Source organism: Mesoplodon densirostris, chromosome 9 (genome assembly GCF_025265405.1).
Source record: "Mesoplodon densirostris isolate mMesDen1 chromosome 9, mMesDen1 primary haplotype, whole genome shotgun sequence".
In the NCBI taxonomy this organism is placed as follows: Eukaryota; Metazoa; Chordata; class Mammalia; order Artiodactyla; family Ziphiidae; genus Mesoplodon; species Mesoplodon densirostris.
In genome coordinates this window covers 22286166-22309659 of record NC_082669.1, presented here as the reverse complement: position 1 = coordinate 22309659, position 23494 = coordinate 22286166, and the positions used below count along the sequence as shown (strand labels likewise).

The 23494-nt window shown below is 35.5% G+C and overlaps 1 protein-coding gene across 2 annotated transcripts in view; it reads right to left on the bottom strand.

The window, feature by feature from the left end:
* Positions 1 to 23494, bottom strand: part of CDK13 (cyclin dependent kinase 13) — a 112282-nt gene that overhangs the window by 61761 nt on the left and 27027 nt on the right. For both annotated transcript variants that reach the window (XM_060107473.1, XM_060107474.1), the window contains exons 2-5: positions 18984 to 19646; positions 13203 to 13373; positions 11676 to 11815; positions 9405 to 9575 (exon numbers count right to left, since the gene is read on the bottom strand). In XM_060107473.1, the coding sequence (XP_059963456.1) occupies positions 9405 to 9575; positions 11676 to 11815; positions 13203 to 13373; positions 18984 to 19646 (1145 nt within the window). The remainder of the gene's footprint in view (positions 1 to 9404; positions 9576 to 11675; positions 11816 to 13202; positions 13374 to 18983; positions 19647 to 23494) is intronic.

The window sequence follows — 23494 nt, the reverse complement described above, 5'->3', positions numbered from 1 at the left end:
TGTAAATGGAATTGTTTTCATTTCTTATTCAGATTTTTCACTGTTAAGAGTATAGAAACACAACTGATTTTTCGTTTCCTGCTACTTTGCTGAATTCATTTATTAATTCTAACTTTGTGTGTGTGTATGTGAAATCTTTAGGGTTTTACACATAAGACCATTCTGTCTATGAACAGACGTAATTTTATTTCTTCCTTTCTAATCTGGGCACCTATTCTTTGTCTTGCTTATTTGCTCTGAGTAGGACTTCCAGCACTACTGTGAACAGAAGCAACCAAAGCAGGTACGGGTATCCCCCATTTCTGGAAAGTTCGCTTTATGCCAGTTTGCTTTTATGACAGACCTACATTAGTATCTGTTTTTGTTAACCAAAAGAAATCAGAGGAATTTTGCTTTACAAAAGAAAGGTAAAAAGCAAAAATAGCATTCAGTGTTGATTTTGCAGTGAGCTGTTACAGAGGCAGCATGTAACCCTAAGCAGTGAGAGTGGCACTACCAAGCCCCCTCCCTGGCAACTACGCTCAGCATCAAGCCATCATAACTTTGAACTGTGTCTGTGAGCACCTGTGCTTTATTTCAATTTATTTTGTGATTCCATTAGCAAGATGTGTCCTAAGGTAATTGCTTCTTCCCTTTATGCCATTTGAGCTAACAAAGGGTTTCACAAGAACACTCTATTTTCGGATAGCTTGGGAAAACTATATCCTTGTCTTCCACCTGACTTTAGAAAAGTTTTTAGTCTTTCACCACTAAGTATGATGTTAGCTGTGGACTTTTCATATATGGCCTTTAATATGTTGATGCAGTTTCCTTCTATTCCTAGTTTGTTGAGTGTTTTTATCATGAAAGTGCGTTAAACTTTGTCAAATGCTTTTTCTGTCTCTACTGAGATCATCATGTAGATTTTTCCCCTTCACTGTAATAAAGTAGTATATTACATTGATTGATTTTCATATATTGAATCATCTTTGCATTCCGAGAATAAATCTCACTTGGTCATAATGTATAATCCTTTTAATACACTGCTGAATTTAGTCTGCTGAATATTAATCAGAAAAGTTATTGGTCTACAGATTTCTTATCTTGTAGTCTTTGCCTAGGTTTGGTACCAGAGTAATGCTGGCCTTATAAAATGAGTTTGAAGTGTTTTGGAATAGTCTGGAGAGGACTGGTGTTAATTCTTCATTAAAAGTTTGGTAGAATTCACCAGTAAGACCATCTGGTACTGGGCTTTTTTTGTTGGAGATTTTTTATTACAGAGTCATCTCTTTACTGGTCTGTTCAGATTTTCTTTTTCTTCATGATTCTTGGTAGGTTGTGTGTTTTTACAAATGTGTCCAGTTCATGTAAGTTATCCAATTTGTTGGTGTAAGTACTTCAGTCCTTTTAATGGCAGAATAATATTCAACTGTATGGATATACCAGATTTTGTTTATCTATTCATCAACAGATTGACATTTGGGTTGTTTACACTTTGGGACTACTGTGAATTATCCTGCTATGAACATTGGAATCAAGTTGTTGTGTGGACATGTTTTTATTTCTCTTGGATATATCCCTAAGAGTAGAAGTTCTAGGTCGCATGGTATCTACACATAACATTTTGAAGAAATGTCAGGCTGTTTTCCAAAGTAGCTGTAACATTTTACAATCTCACCAGTAATGTATGAGTCTTCCAATCTCTCCACATCTTCCCCAACACTCGTTAATACTTCTCCTTTTTATTATGGCCGTCTGACAGTGTGTATAAGACGGTATCTCATTGTGGTTTTGACCTGCATTTCCCTAATGGCTATGATACTGAACATCTTTTCATATGCTTATTGGCCATTTGCATATCTTCTTTGGAGAAATGTCTTTTGAGATCCTTTGCTTACTTCTTAAACAGGCTATCTTTTTTATTATATAGTTGTAAGAGTTCTTCATATATTATAGAGACAAGCCCCTTAGATACATGATTTATAAATATTTTCTCCCATTCTGAGTTGTCTTTTCACTTTCCCAACGGTGTCCACCAAAACACAGAAGTTTTAAATTTTGATGAAGTCCAATATATTTTTTTCCTTTAGTTTCTGCTTTTTTTGTCATAACTAAGAAGGCTTTGGAGGGACTTCCCTGGTGGTTCTATGGTTAAGATGCCACACTCCCAATATAGGGGGCCTGGGTTCAATCCCTGGTCAGGGAACTAGATCCCACATGCCACAACTAAGAGCCCGCATGCCGCAACTAGAAGATCCCACATGCCGCAACTAAGACATGGCACAGCCAAATAAATAATAAAATTAATAAATAAATATTTTCAAAAAGAAGAAAAAAAAGAAGGCTTTGGCTAATCCAACATCATGAAAATGTACTCCTACATTTTCTTCTAAGAGTTTTGTGATTTTAGCTCTTATATTTAGATCACTGATCCATTTTAGTTAGTTACTGTGTATGATGTGATGCGAGAAAGGGATCCAATTTCATTCTTTTGCATGTGTATATCCACTTGACCCAGCATTGATTGTTGAAAAGCCATTGACCTGTGCTGGTATCGTCATCAAAAATCAACTGACCATAAACATGAGGGTTGGTTTCTAAACCCTCAATTCTATTCCATTCTAGTTTTGTAGTAAGATTTGAGATCACTATGTGTGAGTCCTCCAATTTTGTTTTTCTAAATTTTTTGACAATTTACCTCTTGAATTTTCATATGAATCTTAAGATCAGCTTGTCAGTTTCTGAAAAGAAGCTAGCTGGGATTCTGAGAGAGACTGCATTGAATATGTAGATCAATTTGGGGAGTAGTATGCATCTGATCCATGAACATGTAATGTCTTTCCATTTATTTAGGTCTTCTTTAATTTTTTTTAATGATATTTTGTAGCTTTCAAGGTACAAAGCCTTACACTTCTTTTGTCAATTTACTCCTAGATATTTTATTCTTTTTACTGCTATTATAAATTAAAGTTTTCTTAATTTCACTTTAGATTGTTCACTGCTAGTGTACAGAACTACAACAGATTTAGGTATATTGATTTTGTATCCTGCCACCTTGCTGAACTCATTTATTAGTTCTAAGAGTTTTTTAGTGGATTACATAGAATTCTATATTGTGTGTATGTACACACATACACACACACACACAAATTGATTAGAGATAGTTTTACTTCTTCCTTTCCAATTGGTTACCTTTTATTTCATTTTCTTACCTTATTTCTCTGGCAATGTTGAACAGAAGTGGCAAGAGCAGACATCCTTATTTTTCATAGAGGCCCTTTAACAAGTTGAGGCAGTTCCCTTCTATTCCTAGTCTGTTCTATTCCTGCCCTACACTTGAGAGTGTAAACTGGCACAACCCTTCTAGAAAACAACTTGATAATATGTGTTAAGAAATTTCAAAGTTCAAATCCTCTGACCTAATAATCCCATTTCTATAATCAATTTAAGGGAATAATCAGATGTGAATAAAAGTTTTATGCAAAAGGACATTAGAATGGAAGGAAATCTGGTTCCAATGTCTATGGACTCACTGACTGCTAGGATTATATATGCTCATTATACAGGACCTTTATCATTCACTACGTCACTCACTACTTCATTTCTCACCAAACCTATAATTCAGAATTCGTTAGGACTTTTTCTAGCAGATAAAGTCCCTTGTTTGGTTAAAGGTATGTGAATAGCTACAAATCACTGCTAGAATTTCCCAGTATAACACTTCAATATAGAAAACAGTAGCTGAAATGCCTTGAAAGAACCTAAATATGCAACAATGGAGGAATGAAATATGGTCCATCCAAGTGACATATTATTCCAATAAAAAAGCATGTTATTAATGAAAGAAGCAGAACCTCAGCTTGGGGATAAATAATCATAAATATGAGAGAAGAGGGCTTCCCTGGTGGCGCAGTGGTTGAGAGTCCGCCTGCCGATGCAGGGGACACGGGTTCGTGCCCCGATCCCGGAAGATCCCACATGCCGCGGAGCGGCTGGGCCCGCGAGCCATGGCCGCGGAGCCTGTGTGTCCGGAGCCTGTGCTCCGCAACGGGAGAGGCCACAGCAGTGAGAGGCCCGCGTACAGCAAAATAAATAAATAAATAAATAAATAAATAAATAAATAAATAAATAAATAAATAAGAGAGAAGACACATTAGGAAAAACAGAAAATTTTAATAGTGATAATATCTGGGTCATTTTCCAAATTTATAACAATAAACATCACTTTTATAATCAAGAAAAGAAAGTCTAACATTTTTCTTTCTCCTTCCCTGCCCCACTCAAAAAAAGTTACTAATTCTAGTACTGCTGCACAAAAAGAGGGTATAGGATCTTAAAACTATGCATCCCTGGCCTAGAGCCTTAACTGGAAACTTCACATAAAATATTAGATACAAATAAATTGTACAACTGAGACTAAGTTTTATCTTTTACATGACAAAATGAATAACATAATATAGGCAGCCCTCATATATAAAAAATTTAAACTTACAAGTGACTTTCCATCCTGCCTCAACATGCTGCTGGAGGCCCCACCATCACAGGAAAATTTTATCTTTAATAAAATAACCTGCAAGTTCACTTCTTTTTTAAGGTAGGAAAAAAAAAAAAAGAAGACACAGTACACAGTTGGTAAGTACAGACTCCTTAACAAAGTTCTCTTGCTTATTTGGTAGATCCCTCAGCCTGCATTAAATTTTTTCTCTTTTTTTGAAACTCACCACCTACAACTGAAATTCTGGCAATTACAGATTAACACAGTTAACAATAAGGGAAAACTTCTGGGCAGAAAAAAGCCTGTCATTCATATATTAGTCTGATTTAGTTCTAGCAAGTACTGATCCACCTGGTTCCCAGAAACTCGGTTGAGTCGGGGACCAGATTTTTTTTTTTTTACCTTGTATATCTTAAGCACTATTCATTAGAACTTGCTGATTTGATGAAAATGTTCTAGCTGCACTATCCAAAATGCAGTCAGTAGTAATGTATAACTACAGAGCACCTGAAATGTGGATAATGCAACTAAGGAACTGAACTTTTAATTTTATTTAATTTTAATTAATTTAAATTTAAATAAACATATTGCCTAGTGGCTACTGTATTGGCCAGCCCAAGTCTAGAACTGGCACAATAAACATGTATGGAAAGAACGAACAAATCAATCAACAATGCTCTCATCACAAAACCCACAAAATATTAGCAGTTCTATATTATGGGAATGAATTCAGATTTTTAAGAAAATGAGACAGGGAAGATAATCTTGAAGGAAGACTTTGTTTTAAGGGATATGCCAATTTTTCATTGCCTCATAAAACACGTTATGACAATTATGAATTAGAATGGCCTCCTCTCTACTTATCCAAATAGCACCCATCTTTAACTTTCTATCTACTCCACAGAACATTCTCACCTCTGTATTTCATTCATTCATTTATTCAAAATTTAATGATAACCTACTGTGTGCTGCACACTATGAACACAAAGTAGAATAAAACTCAGTCTCTGTCCTCAGGCAGGCACTTCAATAGGAATAAGATATAAAAACGTAATGACTAAGTTGAAATAGAAAATATCGTTATAGAACTGTGTATAACCTGGAATGCAAGCATAGGGGAGCACCATGTGAGAATCAAGAGATTATAGAGGAAGTGACACTTAAGACTGCTTCCCTCAACCATATAATGACACTCTGCCATAAGCATTACTATAGAAAACTGTTTTATTGATTTTTAGAAAAATTCCAAATTAAAAGATTACTCAAATTCCCTCATTAAACCAACACTAGTATTGAGAGCATTACAGCTAACTTAATTTGTGCAAAGTAATTTTAATACTGGTTTTTGTTACCCAGGATATTATGTTAATTTTAAGTACCAAAATACTATTTTGTTGTAGTGATACCATTATTTCAGTGTTTGTTTCATCTGACTACTAAATATTTACATTTTGATATGGAGATCAATGACTAACGTTTTACTTTATACTGCATATAACTGCAAAACAAAAAGTGTCCTCTACCCAGAGAATTATAAACTGCATTAAAATTTTTCATTGAATATTATTACATTCATTCAGAAATTATTTTTCTGTAAATTCATAATCCTCAGTGGAAAGAAGAAAATAACAAAGCAAAGCTTCTGTTGCAAAATGATTGTCTAGTTCAAAGACCTTATGAACAGGGAAGTATGAACACAAGACTACTGAAATTAATACAAGTAACTGCATCCCACGTAGAAACTAAAGACCTAGAGGTATAGGAGATGTTTTCTTATACCTCACACTAACAATAAAAAGACTGAGAAACAGACAAAATAGTTCAAAGATTCCCTCAAAGAGAATAAAAAGAAATGGAACTGCTTGAAGATGAAAACATTAGGAATAAAATTTAGAATTAGTTTGTCTGTCTCGCCTGCATTCCCTCGATTATTTCAGAGGAAGCTCCTTCAGCATCTATAGGTTCCTGCACAAAAATATACCCATGGTGAAACCACTTAACCCTGTTTTCTTAAGGCCACTGTGGTGGAAAGTGGGAAGACTGGTCAGGCAAGACCTCACTAATGAATAAAGCAACATTCAGGCAGAGAGCTAGAGAATGAGAAATTTGCCTTTTAAATCGCGCGTGCGTGCGTGCGTGCGTGCGTGCGTGCGTGCGTGCGTGTGTGTGTGTGTGTTGGGGCTGGAGAGGTGTATGCCCAGTGTAAAGAAAGGCTTCAGGGCAGAGAAGTGCACTGGCATATCTGATGACTCAAACGAGGGATGTGAATGGAGTTTGGTGAGCAATGAGAAAAACTGATTGGGGTTGAGGTTGGAGAAATAAACTGGGATGTGATCACACAGATCAGTAAAACAGAGGTCCAGGGTATGTGGAGGAAAAGCAACTATATTAATTTGGCTATAGAACAAGATTAATGAAAAACAGTATTTGCACACCACCCTCATGCATAAAATCTTAATTTAATTCTTACTACACAGTAAGAGAAATAATGTTTCCCTTAAATGGGTAAAGAAATAACAGGCTCAGAAGGGCTAAAGGCCTTGCTGAAAAGCTAAGTCTCTAATCCCAGACATTCTAACCCAAGTCAAACAGGTAACCTTTCTACTACACAATAAGAAGTAGTGAAAAATAACATGAGAAAGACAAACCCAGTTCAAAGTCAGACTAAGAAATATGGGCTTTATTATGGGAAAAAAACTAATGGAAGTTATATCAATTAAAAAGATGATTCTGATGATCTCCATAGGGCATACAGAATACTTTCAAACAGAGGTTCCTTCATAAAAAATGGTTACCATACATAACAACAATCATTTTTCTACTGTGTTCCCCAGAAGAATAAGATGGTGGATGTTTATAGCTGGGGATGGGAGGAGGCTAAGCACCATGTTCAGTCAGAACATACCTACTTTTTAATCTGTTTTATGTTAGGTTTAGTTTCAAAAAGAATTCTGCTCTTTGAAAACCACTGACTATAAGGGAGTCAACCTTAGTTCCAAAATCTTACACTAAAGATCTAAAACCTGCTGGAGGTAGAGCATTTCTTTCACCCTTCAAATACCCTATGTTAACTACTTTAAAAAGCACACTAATTTCTTTTCAGCTTTTTTTTTTTTTTGCTAAAAGCCAACAATATACCACTATAGATTATCAAAAGCAATTTCAGGGCCTCCCTGGTGGCGCGGTGGTTGAGTCCGCCTGCCGATGCAGGGGATACGGGTTCGTGCCCCGGTCTGGGAGGATCCCACATGCCACGGAGCGGCTGGGCCCGTGAGCCATGGCCGCTGGGCCTGCGCATCCGGAGCCTGTGCTCCGCGGCGGGAGAGGCCACAGCAGTGAGAGGCCCGCATACCGCAAAAAGAAAAAAAATAAATAAATAAATTAAAAAGCAATTTCAGGTTGACATTTTTGCCACCATACTTTTAGAAATAATACATATGCCTACCACAAAGTTTCCTTGTATGTTGAAGCATTATAACATTAAAAATGTAAGGTAAATATATTCTAATACTACTATAAACTGCTTCTAAATCACTAAAAAATAAAGACTAAAAATTACATATTGAGGCCCCCCCCAAAAAATATTGCTAGTGAATACTTCATCTGTAATACCAGTAAGTATGATGTTACCTAGGTGACTCGAAAACCAGTAAAGTAAAATATGTAAAATAATTCTTCAACTCAACTATTTTAAAATAGTTTGACAAATCCAATCAAAAAATGGGGGTTGAGGGCGGGAATGAATTGAGAGATTGGGATTGACATATATACACTAATATGTATAAAATAGATAATTAATAAGAACCTGCTGTATAAAAAAATAAAATTCAAAAACATAAATTAAAAAAATAGTTTGACAACCCAATCAAAAAATGGGCAGAAGACCTAAACAGACATTTCTCCAAAGAAGACATACAGATGGCCAACAGGCATGTGAAAAGATGCTCAACATCGCTAATTATTAGAGAAAAGCAAATCAAAACTACAGTGAGGTACCACCTCATACCAGTTCAAAATGGCCATCATTAAAGACTCTACAAATAACAAATTGCTAGAGAGGGTGTGGAGAAAAGGGAACCCTCCTACACTGTTGGTAGGAATGTATATTGGTGCAGCCACTATGGAAAACAGTATGGAGGCTCCTCAAAAAACTAAAAACTAAAGTTGCCATATGATCCTGCAATCCCACTCCTGGACATATATCCAGACAAAACTATAATTCAAAAAGATACATGCACCCCAGTGTTCACAGAAGCACTATTTACAATAGCCAAGACATGGAAACAACCTAAATGTCCACTAACAGATGAATGCATAAAGAAGATGTGGTACATACATACAATGGAATACTACTCAGCCATAAAAAAGAATGAAATAATTCCATTTGCAGTAACATGGATGGACCTAGAAACTATTATACTAAATAAGTCAGACAAATATCATATGATATCTCTGATATGTGGAATCTAAAATATGACACAAGTGAACTTACCTACAAAACAGAAACAGACTCACAGACATAAAAAATAGACTTGTGGTTGCCAAGGAGGATGGAAGGCAGAGGGAGGGATAGATCGGGAATTTGGGATTAGCAGATGCAAACTATTACAAATATAATGAATAAACAACAAGGTCCTACTTTATAGCACAGGGAACTATATTCAATATCCTGTGATAAACCATAATGGAAAAGAATATGAAAAAGAATATATATACGTAAAACTGAATCACTTCACTGTACAGAAATTAATACAACATTATAAATCAACTATAGTTCAATAAAATAAATTTTAAAAAAATTTTAATAGAGTTTGATATTAAGGCAATATTTGTAATATACCTAATAAATACTCAAATGGTCAATATCAAAATCTATAAGTTAGCAAAATCATGAATACACAGAATTGGTTATGTAAATATGCACACATACCTTTATCCTTCTTAAAATCCAAAGCATCTTCTTTATCGGTCACTATTTCCTTCATATTGATAATACTCTGGTGGGTAAGCTGCCGGAGAATTTTAATTTCTCGAATTGCTGTAATGGGAAAGCCTTCCTTTTCATTATCCAGGCGTACTTTTTTTAAGGCTACCATTTCTCCTATTAGAAAAGTAAATAAAATCAGGTTACCAGCTGACAAAACTAAGTAACATTTTAAATTTTTATTTTATTTTTTAATATTTTTTTTATTTTTATTTTTTCTTTTCAGCTGCACCAGGTAGTTTGCGGGAATCTTAGTTCCCCGACCACGGATCAAATCCGTGCCCCCTGCAGTAGAAGCGTGGAGTACTAACCACTGGACCAGCAGGGAATTCCCTAAATTTTTATTTTAATTCATAATTTCAGTTCCTACCTCTTGAACTTACAAACCACAAAATATATCTTAGTTTCCAATATACCAAATTATAATGTTTATGGTTCAAAAAGTCTCTGGTTAAATAAATTAAGGGGTATTTATCAAACTATGGAATATTATACAACTGTTAAAAAGGATAAAGTAGGTCTATATGTACTGTTATTTTATACTAAGATATATTAAATGAAAAAAGCTAGATAACGAAGAGTAGATATATTACACTGCCATTTTTTAAAAAGTGAAGAGGGGAGGCTAAATATACCTAATATGCTTATACATGCACAAAACCTCTCTGAACAGATGAGAAAACTCTGGACATTGTGCAGATAAGAAAATATGCTCAGATATATTAACTGTCCAAAGATGCCCAGTTACCCAAGTAGTAAAACTGGGATTCAAAATCTGGTTTAGCTCTCTCAAAACTATGTGCTCTTCCCACAACACTAAATGGCCTCATAACTTACATATGAGTGAGTTTTGTATCAGATAATCTAAATATTGAAACACCCACAAATCCTATTATAAGAAAAAATTCACTGTAATAGAAGTTTGTTCATTCCACGTCTTTGTAGGGGAAAAAAAAGGAATTCTGTACTTACAAATTTTCCAAAGGAAGGACGTTTTTCCTTTTAATCATTAAAAATTACTTGATTTTTTTAATAGAAATCTAAAATGTATGATTCCTTGTTTTATAATTTAATCTCTTTTGATAATGCAGAATCATCATGATAAATATTACTTTATTGCTGCATGCTATAACTGCCTTCAGAGTTTCTATGCATAATGTAGCCTCGCTTATACTAAGCGCCCTCAAACACCTACGCTATTTTATCTATTCGTTTAACTTCAACAAGAAATTATAAATAAAGATTAAACACTGACTCTAAGCACTATTTATTAGTAAAATACATGGCGTCTAACACAGTTACTTTTTCCTCTGCCCCAAGGCCTTTTAAAACTTTCTCTCAGGGGACTTCCTTGGTGGCCCAGTGGTTAAGAATCTGCCTTCCGGGGCTCCCCTGGTGGCGCAGTGGTTAAGAGTCCCCCTGCCAATGCAGGGCACATGGGTCCGAGCCCTGCTCCAGGAAGATGCCACATGCCACGGAGCAACTAAGCCCGTGCACCACAACTACTGAGCCTACGCTCTAGGACCCGTGAGCCACGACTCCTGAAGCCCGCACGCCTACAGCCCATGCTCCGCAACAAGAGAAGCGACCGCAATGAGAAGCCCACACACCGCAACGAAGGGTAGCCCCTCTCATCGCAACTAGAGAAAGCCCGCGCGCAGCAACGAAGACCCAATGCAGCCAAAAATAAATAAATAAATAAAATAAATTTATTAAAAACAAAAAAAAGAAGAAGAATCCGCCTTCCAATTGGGGAACTAAGATCCCACATGCCATGGGGCAACTGAGCCCGCGTGCCCCAACTACTGAGCCTGCGTGCTCTGGAGCCCACACACCACAACTAGAGACCCCGTGTGCCGCAACTACTGAGCTCACATGCTCTGGAGCCTGCGCGCCACAACCAAAGACAAGCCTGCATGCCACAACAAAGAGCCCACGCGCCACAATGAAAGATTCCACGTGCCGCAACGAAGATCCCAATGCACCCAAAAAAAAAACAAAACAAAAAAACATATATGTATATACACCCCATTACATGTACCCATATCTTACATAAGTGCATATATAAAATGAAACAAAAAACAAGATGAAACAATAGCATGATAAATTCAAATTTAACTTTTTTTTCTGAAAATTCCTCAAGTTATACATTAGAAGAGAAACCTGAATTAAACACATTCCATAGGCCCAAAGATCCAAAGCATTTGGCATTCTTACCAGTGTCTTTATCCCTGGCCTTGTAAACTTGTCCATAGGTACCTTCTCCAATAATTCCGATGATATCAAATTTATCCACGCAGCGTTTTCCCCAGTCAATGTCTTTTTCTTTGATTTCACCATAGCGAGGCCCACATATTCTATCAAATATAGTTCTGAAGTTTTTATATACAATCAAGCAAAGTGAATAAACTGTTTAATACTCAATATCCACCCTCCATACCCAATCTTAAATCATTTATTTCCCCTCACCCTTGCATATCTGTGATCATCCAAGACAGGCAACACTGTGAGGTGGTATTATAAATTATCATGAAAGTCAAGGTATTTCTCCATACTGACTCTCCTTCTGTAGACTAACACTTACAGTGGGAAAGAGAAGTAATAAAGTTTGTATGAAGGACTTTCAGAAATACCATATAATTTTTCAGCGAGGGGACAAAACCAACACTGGTTCAAAGATTCAAAGTTCTCTAAATAACCTCCAGAGTATTTTTTCATTCATTGACAATGTGTATATATTTATCTGCTTTCAAAAACCAGAAGTTTAATAATGAACATTACCAAAAATCTAACTATAAAGCATATTGACAAATTTAGACTTATGGCTAGATAAAATTATTTTAAAAATGGAAGCACCAGAAAGATTTTCAGTCTAGGAGAGTATAAAAATATTATCAACCCTTAGGAATCTATACTTTAAGTATGTATTATATATAACAAATATTTGATATTCTTCAAAAAGATATGTAATTCTGTAGTATCTTAATATTCTGGCAGGTAAGAGAATTTAAGTAAAGGAATAAAGCTACAATACTCAAGGAGAGACTATTTTACAAGTTTTCTAGCTTTCTACTCCACACTAGAAAATCACCTCATATTCTTATACTAGACACTACCTGAAACAGCAATTCTAAAACCAGATCTAACTCAAAGTCTTACTTACACTTTCCCTTGGTTAAGTAGAAGTAAAAAAAGGAATCATCATTCTCCCTCTGTCCTTAACTGATGAACAGGTTTCAAGGGAAACAGTTATCTCTAGGCACTTACTTGAAGCTAATTTAGGATACAGATTTCAAACCTTCTTCCACTCCACCTCTTGCAAAATCAAGAATGCATTTAGTTATGGGAGCAAATGGAGCTAAAAGCAAAGGAAAACATAGCAGCTTGCCCATTACTAATTTTGTCTGGGCTCACTGAATGCTGATTTCCACCTTGCCCAATTTCAATATTTGTTTTTTAAATACCTTAATTATAGAAATTTTCTTCAACATATATCTCAAGAAATTAATACATTACAAACTGAGAGAGAAATTTAATTTGGTTTTATTAGTCATTTTGAATAAGTACTCAGGCAATTATGAAAAAAAATTTTTCAAAGCTCCAATAAAAGTTATTCATATACTTAAGTTGAAAGAATAAATACACTTTTTATTATTTTGAATCTTAATTTTGGATTTTATGATTTTATGATGATCCGGAATCATCTCTGGCCAATTTAAGAGCAGGTAGAAAGTAAGCACATACTTAGGCCTCCTTTTACTATGTAACTGTGTTGCTGTTTTCTTTTCCTCTGGACTCTTTGAGAGATCATCTCCTCCTGGTAGCTCAGGGGGCAGTGGTAAATCAGCAAGTAAACATCGTAGTTTCTTTTCTACTTCTTTTTTAACTGCTTTTACTGAAATATTTCCTCGTAAGCTAAAAAGAAAGGAGTCAGACAAATAAAACACAAAAATTTATTTCATTGAGAAATAAAAATGCATTTATATAGCACACAATGGCAAAAGACTAAACTGAGTTTCTTTACTTTCCAGCTAAAATAATATACTATATTCAACTGCAAAAATATAAAATTTGGGGGCAAAAATGATACAGAATTAGATAAACACTAAGGAAATCTGAACAAAGTATGGACTTTAGTTACTAATAATGTATGAATATTGGTTCATAAATTGTAACAAGTGTATCATACTAATAATGCTAGATGTTAATAATGAAGAAACTGAATGGAGGGTATATGGGAACCCTCTGTAATATCATTATAACTTTTTTGTAAATCTAAAACTGTTCTAAAATATAGTCTATTTTTTAAAAAGATGTAGAATTACTATAAAACTGTAAATTAAAACTGAAAGTCAACTAGTCATGCTTTATGGGAAAATTCATTAGTTTTATAATAGCATTTGGTTTGAGTCTGGTAGAGAGACAAAAAGCTATTTTGTTGTAAGAAATGAATAAACCACATGCTATTATTTATCTGCTCCATTTAAATAACTACAAAGAACAAATTTAGCTTCATCCCTTTTCAGAATTAATTTTTCCTGAATTGGACAATGATTCTTTAAAATTTTTTTTAAGGCTCTAGCTTATCAGAATTACAGGTGAAAATTAAGCTCAGTTAGTTTTATACTTTTTTGAATGTATTAAGAGCTCTGATTTTTTAAACTATATCTTAACCTGGTAATTGATTATTTTAAACCTCCCAGACACTACAAAATCTGTTTAACAATATAACATGTTGAAAGAGAATATTATAATGATAATAAAATTTGGACTTCACATACTTTCATAGCAGTTATGAGTCCCAGAATTAAAAACTAGTGAAACTACACTGCTGTGGTCAGAAGCTACTAATGATGTTAACAATATAAATCATTTCATTTTAATTATAACTTCTCCTACTCATGTTGGACTTTAATATTATTGTACAATACACAGTCTTTTAATACCATCTGATAAAAACTATTTATCAATAAAATTGTGACTTTTCTTCACAACCCCGTGTTACTAGAAAGTAATCTTTAATAGGGAAAACAAGCTCAAAGGGAAATTGGATTGCAGTTTTATTTCTATAGTAATGGTGTCATATAGCCCACTTTTCAGTTTTCATGTCCCTCCATTCAACAAATATTCATTATACACGTCTATGTGCTACGTATTACATAGGCACTATAGTTTAACAACAAAAACAATTCACAAATACATTAAGATACATACAGTTCCTCTCAGAAAGGAGGTTACAGTCTTTTGGAGGACATCAGAAAGCAGCAGGATAAAGTACTGTACAGACTAATTTCCAGAGTACTATGGTACTAAAGGGTAGCTAACTCAGGACTGAAAGACAGTAAAAGCTTCTTTCTAGAAAAGGTACCACTTGAACTCTGTCTGAAAATAATTCTATTTAAAATAATTTATTTAGAGAACTGTAGTCTCTAACTTGTAATTAGAACTCAGTCCAAAATTTGCATTTGTCCAAAAATTCAAATCAATGGGGGGGGGAGACTAGAAGTCTTAATTTTACTTATAATTTAACATTTAAAAGACTGCCTATATTCAAATATATCATTATATGAACTACCAAAGTCAGCAAGGCTCCCAGACTTAAGAGAAATTAAATATTAGTTTCCAAAAATAACACTACATAATTAAAAACATTATATTTTCACTGAATACCTGCAATAACCAAATAGGGTATGTGATGAGTTTTTTAAAGTCTCCATATACTACAAAAACAAAAAACAACAAAATGCCTTAACCAGAAATGTATAAGACCAAGAGAAGAAAATTAAAACATATGGCTGATGAACATAAAACTAGACCAGAATGAATGAAAAGAAATGATGTTTTCATATGGGAAACTGTAATCCTGTAAATCTGTCAGTCTCCAAATTAATCATTGCATTTAACCAAGTCCCAAACAAAAATCAAGCAAGACAAGCCAAATGATCATAAAATCTGTCTAAGAATAAAGGCAAAAAATGCCAACACTGGGCCCAAGTTCATTTATAGCAGTGCTGAAGTTGAGGCTGAATGGCCTGGTTATTCACTAACCAGTAATTTACTCCATCCCTTTACTTTTACATTACCTGCCTACTCCTATAATAGAAATCTGACTTTGAGAGCCAACATACTATGCACCTAAAGAAGTTAAAACAAAAAGGTACTGGCAAAGAAATAATAAAACATGTTAATAGAAAATAGAGTCCAGAAACACACAGATATCTATAAGAATTTTTATATATGGCACCACAAATTAGTGAGATAGATTATTCAATAAATGACATTAGCAACAACTGATCTATTAGTCCATGGGGTGATGCGGGAGAGCACATAATCAGACCATGTCTTTCTTCTACATATAATAACCAAAAACAAATTTCTGTGAGATGTGAGTTAACTTTTAAAAATGTTTTAAACCTCTAAGTTTTAAAGGAAAAATTATAGATCCAACTACATTCAAAACGGCAAACACCCATGTAGCCAAAAACAAAAATAAGTCTCAAAGACAAGCAACAGGCTGTGAGAGGCACAGGTCAAGATCCCTAACATAAGCAGTACCTATAAATCAATTAGAAAAAGGATAATAATCTTAAGGAAAAGTCAGTATAAAACATGAACAAGCAATTCACTGAAAAAAAAAGCTAACAAGTGTTTAGAAAGATGCTATATCTCAAAAACCAGAAAAATGCAAAATTAATCACATATTTTGAAGACTTTCAACATTTCAAAATTGGCAATATTTAGTGTTAGTTGAAGCAATTTCATATACTTGGGTGCATAAATTGGTACACAATCTTACTAAGATACAATTTGGCAGTTTCCATCAAATTTTTAAATGTGGGTATTTTGACCTCACAACTATCCTATAAAAATTGCTCACATGTACATAAAATATTAATGTATACGGAGAATTTAATAGCAAACAATTATAAATCTAAGTATCCATTAACCAACAGAATAGTTAATAAGAGAGTGATGCATCCAATTCCATGTATAGGAATATTGAACCTATCTCTACCAACCTGGAAAGATCTCCAACACATTAAATTAAAAAAAAAAAAAGAAGTGAAGGAATATTATGCATGGTATGATCCTAATTTTTTTAAAAAATGATTTATTAAATGTAAACATATAGTTAACAGTCTATCTTATGATTTTCGGAGAGTAATGGATTCCAGGGCTGGGAGAGAAGCAAAGTTCAAAGTAAGCCTAAAAGATATTGTTTGGCTAGGAAGCAAGGAAGCGCTCAAAAATAAAATGAGTCATATCAAAAGGACAAAGGAGGTAGCATAAAGGAGTTCCCACTGGCCAAATTTCAGACAATCAAATTTGGAGCATCAAAAAGAAGAGTGGCTCAATGTTCATTGCAGCTCTATTTACAAGACAGGACATGGAAGCAACCTAAGTGTCCATTGACAGAGGAACGGATAAAGAAGATGTGGCACATATATGCAGTGGAATATTACTCAGCCATAAAAAGAAACGAAATTGAGTTATTTGTAGTAAGGTGGATAGACTGAGAGTCTGTCATACAGAGTGAAGTAAGTCAGAAAGAGAAAAACAAATACTGTATGCCAACACATATATATGGAATCTAAAGAAAAAAAAATGGTTCTGATGAACCTAGGGGCAGGACAGGAATAGAGATGCAGATGTAGAGAATGGACTTGAGGACACGGGGAGGGGGAAGGGTAAGCTGGGAAAAAGTGAGAGTGGCATGGACATATATACACTACCAAATGTAAAATAGTTGGCTAGTGGGAAGCAGCTGCACAGCGCAGGGAGATCAGCTCGGTGCTTTGTGACCACCTAGAAGGGTGGGATAGGGAGGGTGGGAGGGCGACGCAAGAGAGAGGGGATATGGGGATATATGTATACGTATAGCTGATTCACTTTGTTATAAAGCAGAAACTGACACACCACTGTAAAGCAATTATACTCCAATAAAGATGTTAAAATATATATATAATAAAATTATTTAAAAAAAGAAGAGTGGCTATAAGTGATGTTGAATCAATCTTTGGCCACACATGTCAGTAGTAGTACTCAGGAGTCTTAAAAATCTTCAATATGCTTGAAACGCACAAACACTTTCAAAGCAAAAAGAGCAAAGACACAATAAAAGAGAAAAGACAGAAAAGAAGGTGGGTCAAAAAAATTTTTTTAATGGCCAATTATGAAATGTGCCACCATCTTGTTAAAAACAGACGCACAAAGAATATCCTCCTTAATAAGCAGTCACCTGGGCACATCCTGAGTTCTTAAAAACATCACCACTAAAAATTTACCCCTGAAGCACATATGAAAAATAAAGTAGAGAACAACCAGTCTCACTGGTCCAGAATCACTAGATTCTCAGCAACTGGCTTATTCTCACTAATGAAGTGACTCAATTCTGCATTCATGCCTCTCTGTCCTGGACAGCCCATTGAAGGACTCATCAAAATTACAAATCACTACTGTTATGACCCTTTGGTGTTCCCAGAGAACAGTCAAACCTGCAAATATCACAATTAGAATAGTATAACTGGATAACACCTGATCAAATTGGATGGGGTCCCTCAGCAACATTTTTGATTGTAGAAAAAAGATGCCTCAGAGGGCATGAAACACAGAAATTATATTCAATACTTTATTTTCTGTTTGTTTTAAATTATAAAATGGTCATAATGCTAGCCAAAGTGAGCACTTGAAAGACCTGCCCACATGGAACTTCTATCCACTTGTTTTCAAATTCTCAGATGTCAGCTAGGAAAACTGACCATATAGTTGCTTTTTAACAAAAAGGGGAAGGGGAGGGGAACAGCTATAATTTCTTCATAAAAATAAGAAAGAAAAAGGTTTAGTCAACTGGCAAATATCACACAACAGCATAAAGCTTCTATCCTAGCATACATTTGAGAAACATTCTTAGAACTGCATTTACATTTACTCTTACCTTCATCCTCTTAAAAATGTTTCAAAATAAAGTACAAGCCACACCCCCAACATTCACAGCAGAAATGTGTAAACAATTTAAAGGAAAGCATAAAAGCATAAACACATTTCCGTAATATGTAATTAATCTCTAATTGCAAAAAATTAAGTCAATAAAACACTAAAAAGTGATGTATTCATAAAGCCACCTAAAGTAATAAATTTATAAGGCCAATGAAAACACTTAGAATAACCAAGAGACATGCCATTATCAACCAGGACAGACTTTCTCATAAAATGTCCTGTCTCCGGTAGTATCACCAAGGAATACTCAGACAAAGAAAATACCAACATTTCTAATTCTCAAATTCAAGCTGAAACATACATTGTATCCCATGACAATGGCAATTTTTACCTGGAATTCTTAGCATAAGCTATAATTTTTTCATACTACAAGCCATGTGCTTCATTTTAAGTTGTACACAATAAAGAAAATTAATTCACTTACTAACAGTCATTATAAAATTTTTTTGGTGGGGGTCAAATAATTTCTCATTTCAAACTTAGATTTTTTTTCTTTAAACAGTCACTGACAAAATTGTTTGCACTTACCTATCAGTATCTTTATCTTCAGGCAGCATGGGAGGCAAAGGTAAGGGTGGTAAGGTAGAGGTCACTAAAGCCACATGTTGTTGCTCCTTCTCCTTGGCTCCTATGCTTGGTGTAAGTGGTTTGGTTTTCTCTTTAAGAGATACTGGCTCCTCCTTTGTAACAGCAGATTTACCCTCCTTTCCAACTACAACTGCTTTCTTGGTGGCTTTATCTACAATCAAATTATTATCCACCTTTGTTACCTGAAGAGGTGGCTTTGTTTTTGCCTTGTCATTTTTTAAAGTTCCACCACTTGAGGGAGAAGGTGCATGCTCAATTTTAAGTTTCTTCACATCCTTCACGTGGTTGGTTTGTGATGCACTGGCACCAGTTTCTGTGTTCCCCTTGGTAGGTGTAGAAGTGTTTGAAGCTTTGGCAGCTTTGGCAGCAGCCTCAGCAGCCTTAGCTGCTTCTGCAGCTTTCGCTGCCTCTGCAGCTCGTGCTGCCTCTGCAGCTCGTGCTTTTTTATTCTTGTTCAATTCAGCTGCCAGGCTACTCTTCAGAGTTAGTGTGCTAGGAGAAATGCTAGAATGACGACTTCTGGATCTAGACAATCTGTGCCTGCTACGAGATCTTGAATGCCTAGATGAATATGGGCTTCTGCTTCGGGATTTGGCAGACCGTCTGGTGGAAGATAATTAAGGTTTAGTCAGTAACTCAGAAAAGTTCAGTTTGAAGTGTACAAAAACTCCTAACTTGAGCCTGTGAAATGAAATAGAAATGACTTCATTTCAAAATCGTAATATAGTTTTTGTGAGAGAATTTTTAAAACGCAGAAAGTGCTTTTCAGTAGAATATTAACTGCTGGTTGTACTTTTCCTGACAATAGACTCAATGCTTGATCTCAGTCTGGCCTTCAAATGCTCAAAGATGAGGCTGGATGAAAGCAGATCTCTATGAACGGAAGTACCGTAAGAATGAGGAGGAGACACTCTGACGAGGCACCACTACTGCTGTCTCAAGAACACAGAAGCAGTCAACAAGGACACCACCGATGACACAAGCAGCAGGGTGAAGTCTGACCAAACTTCTACCAGGGAGACAACTTCTACAACTCAAAAGCCCCCCATGCATAAGTTCAGGAGTAAGTAGTGTTCCGTCTACACCAAGGGTGAAAAAAACGAGACCTGTCATTAGGCAGTAAGAAAAAGTCTAAATCTTGGGAACTCTCTAACGATGACTGTTCATTTCACTTCTCAAAAATCACTGGAAAACACAAAAATTAACATATATTCAAAAGTATGGTGGCAACCAAAGTGTCTATGAAACAAATGCAGCACAGCACCAAGAGAAATGAAGCTGAGCTTTTCAAATCCACACCTTATCAAAACTTTTAAAACATATAAGACCACGGCACTATTAGAGCACTTTGACATATTTGATATGGCTCACTTAATGCTCACATCAACCCCAGTAAAGTATCTGCAGTTGGTAGATAAAACTTGAATCTAAACTACTACCTGAAGTCAAATCCCAATCTCGTCAGTAGCTGTACTGGTTATTATCTTACTGCCACTACCCTATCCCTCCAGTACTCTTCTGCCCTACCCTGTGCCCAAAGGAGGCTGACCTCAACAGATGCATCTTCTGGGTTCCAGTGCTATCCATCACGGGCAGATTAGAAGGCAGCGAAAAGCTGGATTATTGCTTTCCAGCTCCCTCCTTCCTACTGGTCACATTTTGTGGCAGAAGCTCTGTCCCTCTACCACCTTGGCTCCTGTCAGGCACCGCTTTCTCCACAGCTCTCACCAGGCTCTAATAACACTATATTTTCCTTGCCCCTTCGAGCTTCCCTCTGTAACTAACGAAAACATCCCTTGCCAGTTTTCTCAATCCACCTCTATCTCTGTAGTCCTCCATTAAAGTTTCTTAAACCATCTGAGTTGGATTCTGTTACCTTCTAGAACCTAACTGTATGCCAGATCTTAAACCCAGATCTTTTGATTCTAAAGTAGGCAGAGTCACATTCAACACATTAACACACTACCATGGAGATAGTTCTTATTGAAATTTTGTATGGGGATTTGGTAAATGAAGCAAAGAGATTCCTAAGAACCCATAATTAAAGTGGGAAGAGAAAAGGAAGAACTAGAAATTTTTGTTTATATTTGGCATTAATATATTATGTAATATATACATATATATTATCCAATACATTTTACAATTCTAGTATGAAGAAAAATTGATGGTTAGATTTAGGATAAACTCAAATACAAATTCAACCTCTCCCTCATTCTTTCAGAAATATTTCAAAATGTACGTACGGCCAATTAGTGTTCAGCACTGAGCTAGTGTTTCAAACCCCATACTTTACATAAAGTATTTATGTAACATTATTTTAGGTTAACAGGAACACTGGTTTAGTAAACATTTTAATCTAACGCTTAACATTAAATATTCATATACATCAATCATTAAAATCATCAATGAGCTTACAACTATTCATGGAAATGAGAGGAAATGTTTAGCTAAATATAAAGTAATAAGTTGGTTATAAAATACCTTGGGTAACTTTAATATAGGAACAAAAAGTGTCGTAATATGAAACACTTGGCCACACTTTTAATTTCCTTTGCCTTCAGAATCTTGGACCTCAAAATAAGTCTGCTATGTCAAGTTTCTATCCCCTGATCAGATAATAATGAGAAGGAGAAAAGTAAACAGCATGAGAAAGCAAAGAGACTGTAGTCTCATCACAGGTAACAGCACAGAACTTTTCTTAAATTAACTTTCCCACACTAGCAAGATTCTGGTCATCAGCTTCATAAAACACAGAAATTATATTTAACTAAGAAATTTATAATCAGTAAACTTTACTTAAGAAAACAGATACAAAGATAAAATCCCAACACAATTAACTCCTCTGGCCTATTAAATTCTTATTCTCTTCTGCACAGAATCTAGAGAAGGAAGTTATCAGTAAAGACAAAAATTTTTGACCTATAAAATACATATTTCAGAAATGACATTTTTATGGTATTTGATCCCTAAACCAACTGAAATTCTTCTAGACACACACTCCATTCTTCTCCAATTTTTCTATTTATCTTCAGAAGTTCCTTAACTTTTCAAATTTCCTGCCCTAGTAAACTTGTATTCTCTCAGGTATTACATATTTGCTAATCAATTTCAATTACATATTTACTATTTATAACAAACATATTTTGGGGATCTAAAATTAAATAAAAACACAAAACTCAAGTTTAGGTTATTTTTACTAATGATCTAACACTTCAGCTATACAAAGTTATGAGAGTAAGAGAGAAGTGGATCTCTAAGACTACATAATGAATTATGTCATGTCTTATAAAAAGAACTTAAATGGATAGGAGATAGCACATCCTTGTTTTATAGGTAAGATTTCTCTTCTTTTTAAAAATGTTTTTTCTAATATTTCTGTGCTGTAAAATTTACAGTGACCATATATTAGCTGTTTCTTGTTTGTTTTTAATGTTTTTAAGATGTTACAGAATCACGGGGCTTCCCTGGTGGCGCAGTGGTTAAGAATCTGCCTGCCAATGCAGGGGACACAGGTTCAAGCCCTGGCCCGGGAAGATCCCACATGCTGCGGAGCAACTAAGCCCACGCACCACAACTACTGAGCCTGCACTCTAGAGCCCGCGAGCCACAACTACTGCAGCTGCATGCCACAACTACTGAAGCCCACATGCCTAGAGCCCGTGTTCCGCAACAAGAGAAGCCACCACAATGAGAAGCCTGCACACCGCAATGAAGAGTAGCTCCCACTTGCCACAACTAGAGAAAGCCCGTGCACAGCAACAAAGACCCAACACAGCCATAAATAAATAAATTTTTAAATTAAAAAAAAAAAGAAGTTACAGAATCTTTTTAGAAGCTTTCCCAAATTCATACAACTCAAATCAGAACCAGGGGGCTTCCCTGGTGGCACAGTGGTTAAGAATCCGCCTGCCAATGAAGGAGACACAGGTTCGAGCCCTGGTCCAGGAATATTCCACATGCCACAGAGCAACTAAGCCCATGTGCCACAACTACCGAGCCTGCGTGCCACAACTACTGAAGCCGGCACACCTAGAGCCCGTGCTCTACAACAAGAGAAGCCACAGCAATGAGAAGCCTGCGCAGCGCAACGAAGAGTAGCCCCCGCTCGCCGCAACTAGAGAAAGCCTGCGCGCAGCAATGAAAACCCAATGCAGCCAAATATAAATAATAGATAAATTTATTTAAAAAAAAAAAAAGGCAGAACCAGGATAAAAAGCCAGTATCTAAAACCCAACTGGTTAGTGCTCACTGTTAATTCGGTTAGTGTTCCCTAGAGAGAGAGCATGGTGTACTGTTCACTCGACTAAATCACACAATCTCTCCAAGAGCCCAGGTCTTCTGCAATTGTGCCTAATAAGCAAACACTGATTCTTAAAATTTTTACTATAATAATATTCAATCCCTCATTATATAAAATAATATGTAACAGCAGTATCCAATAGAACTTTCTG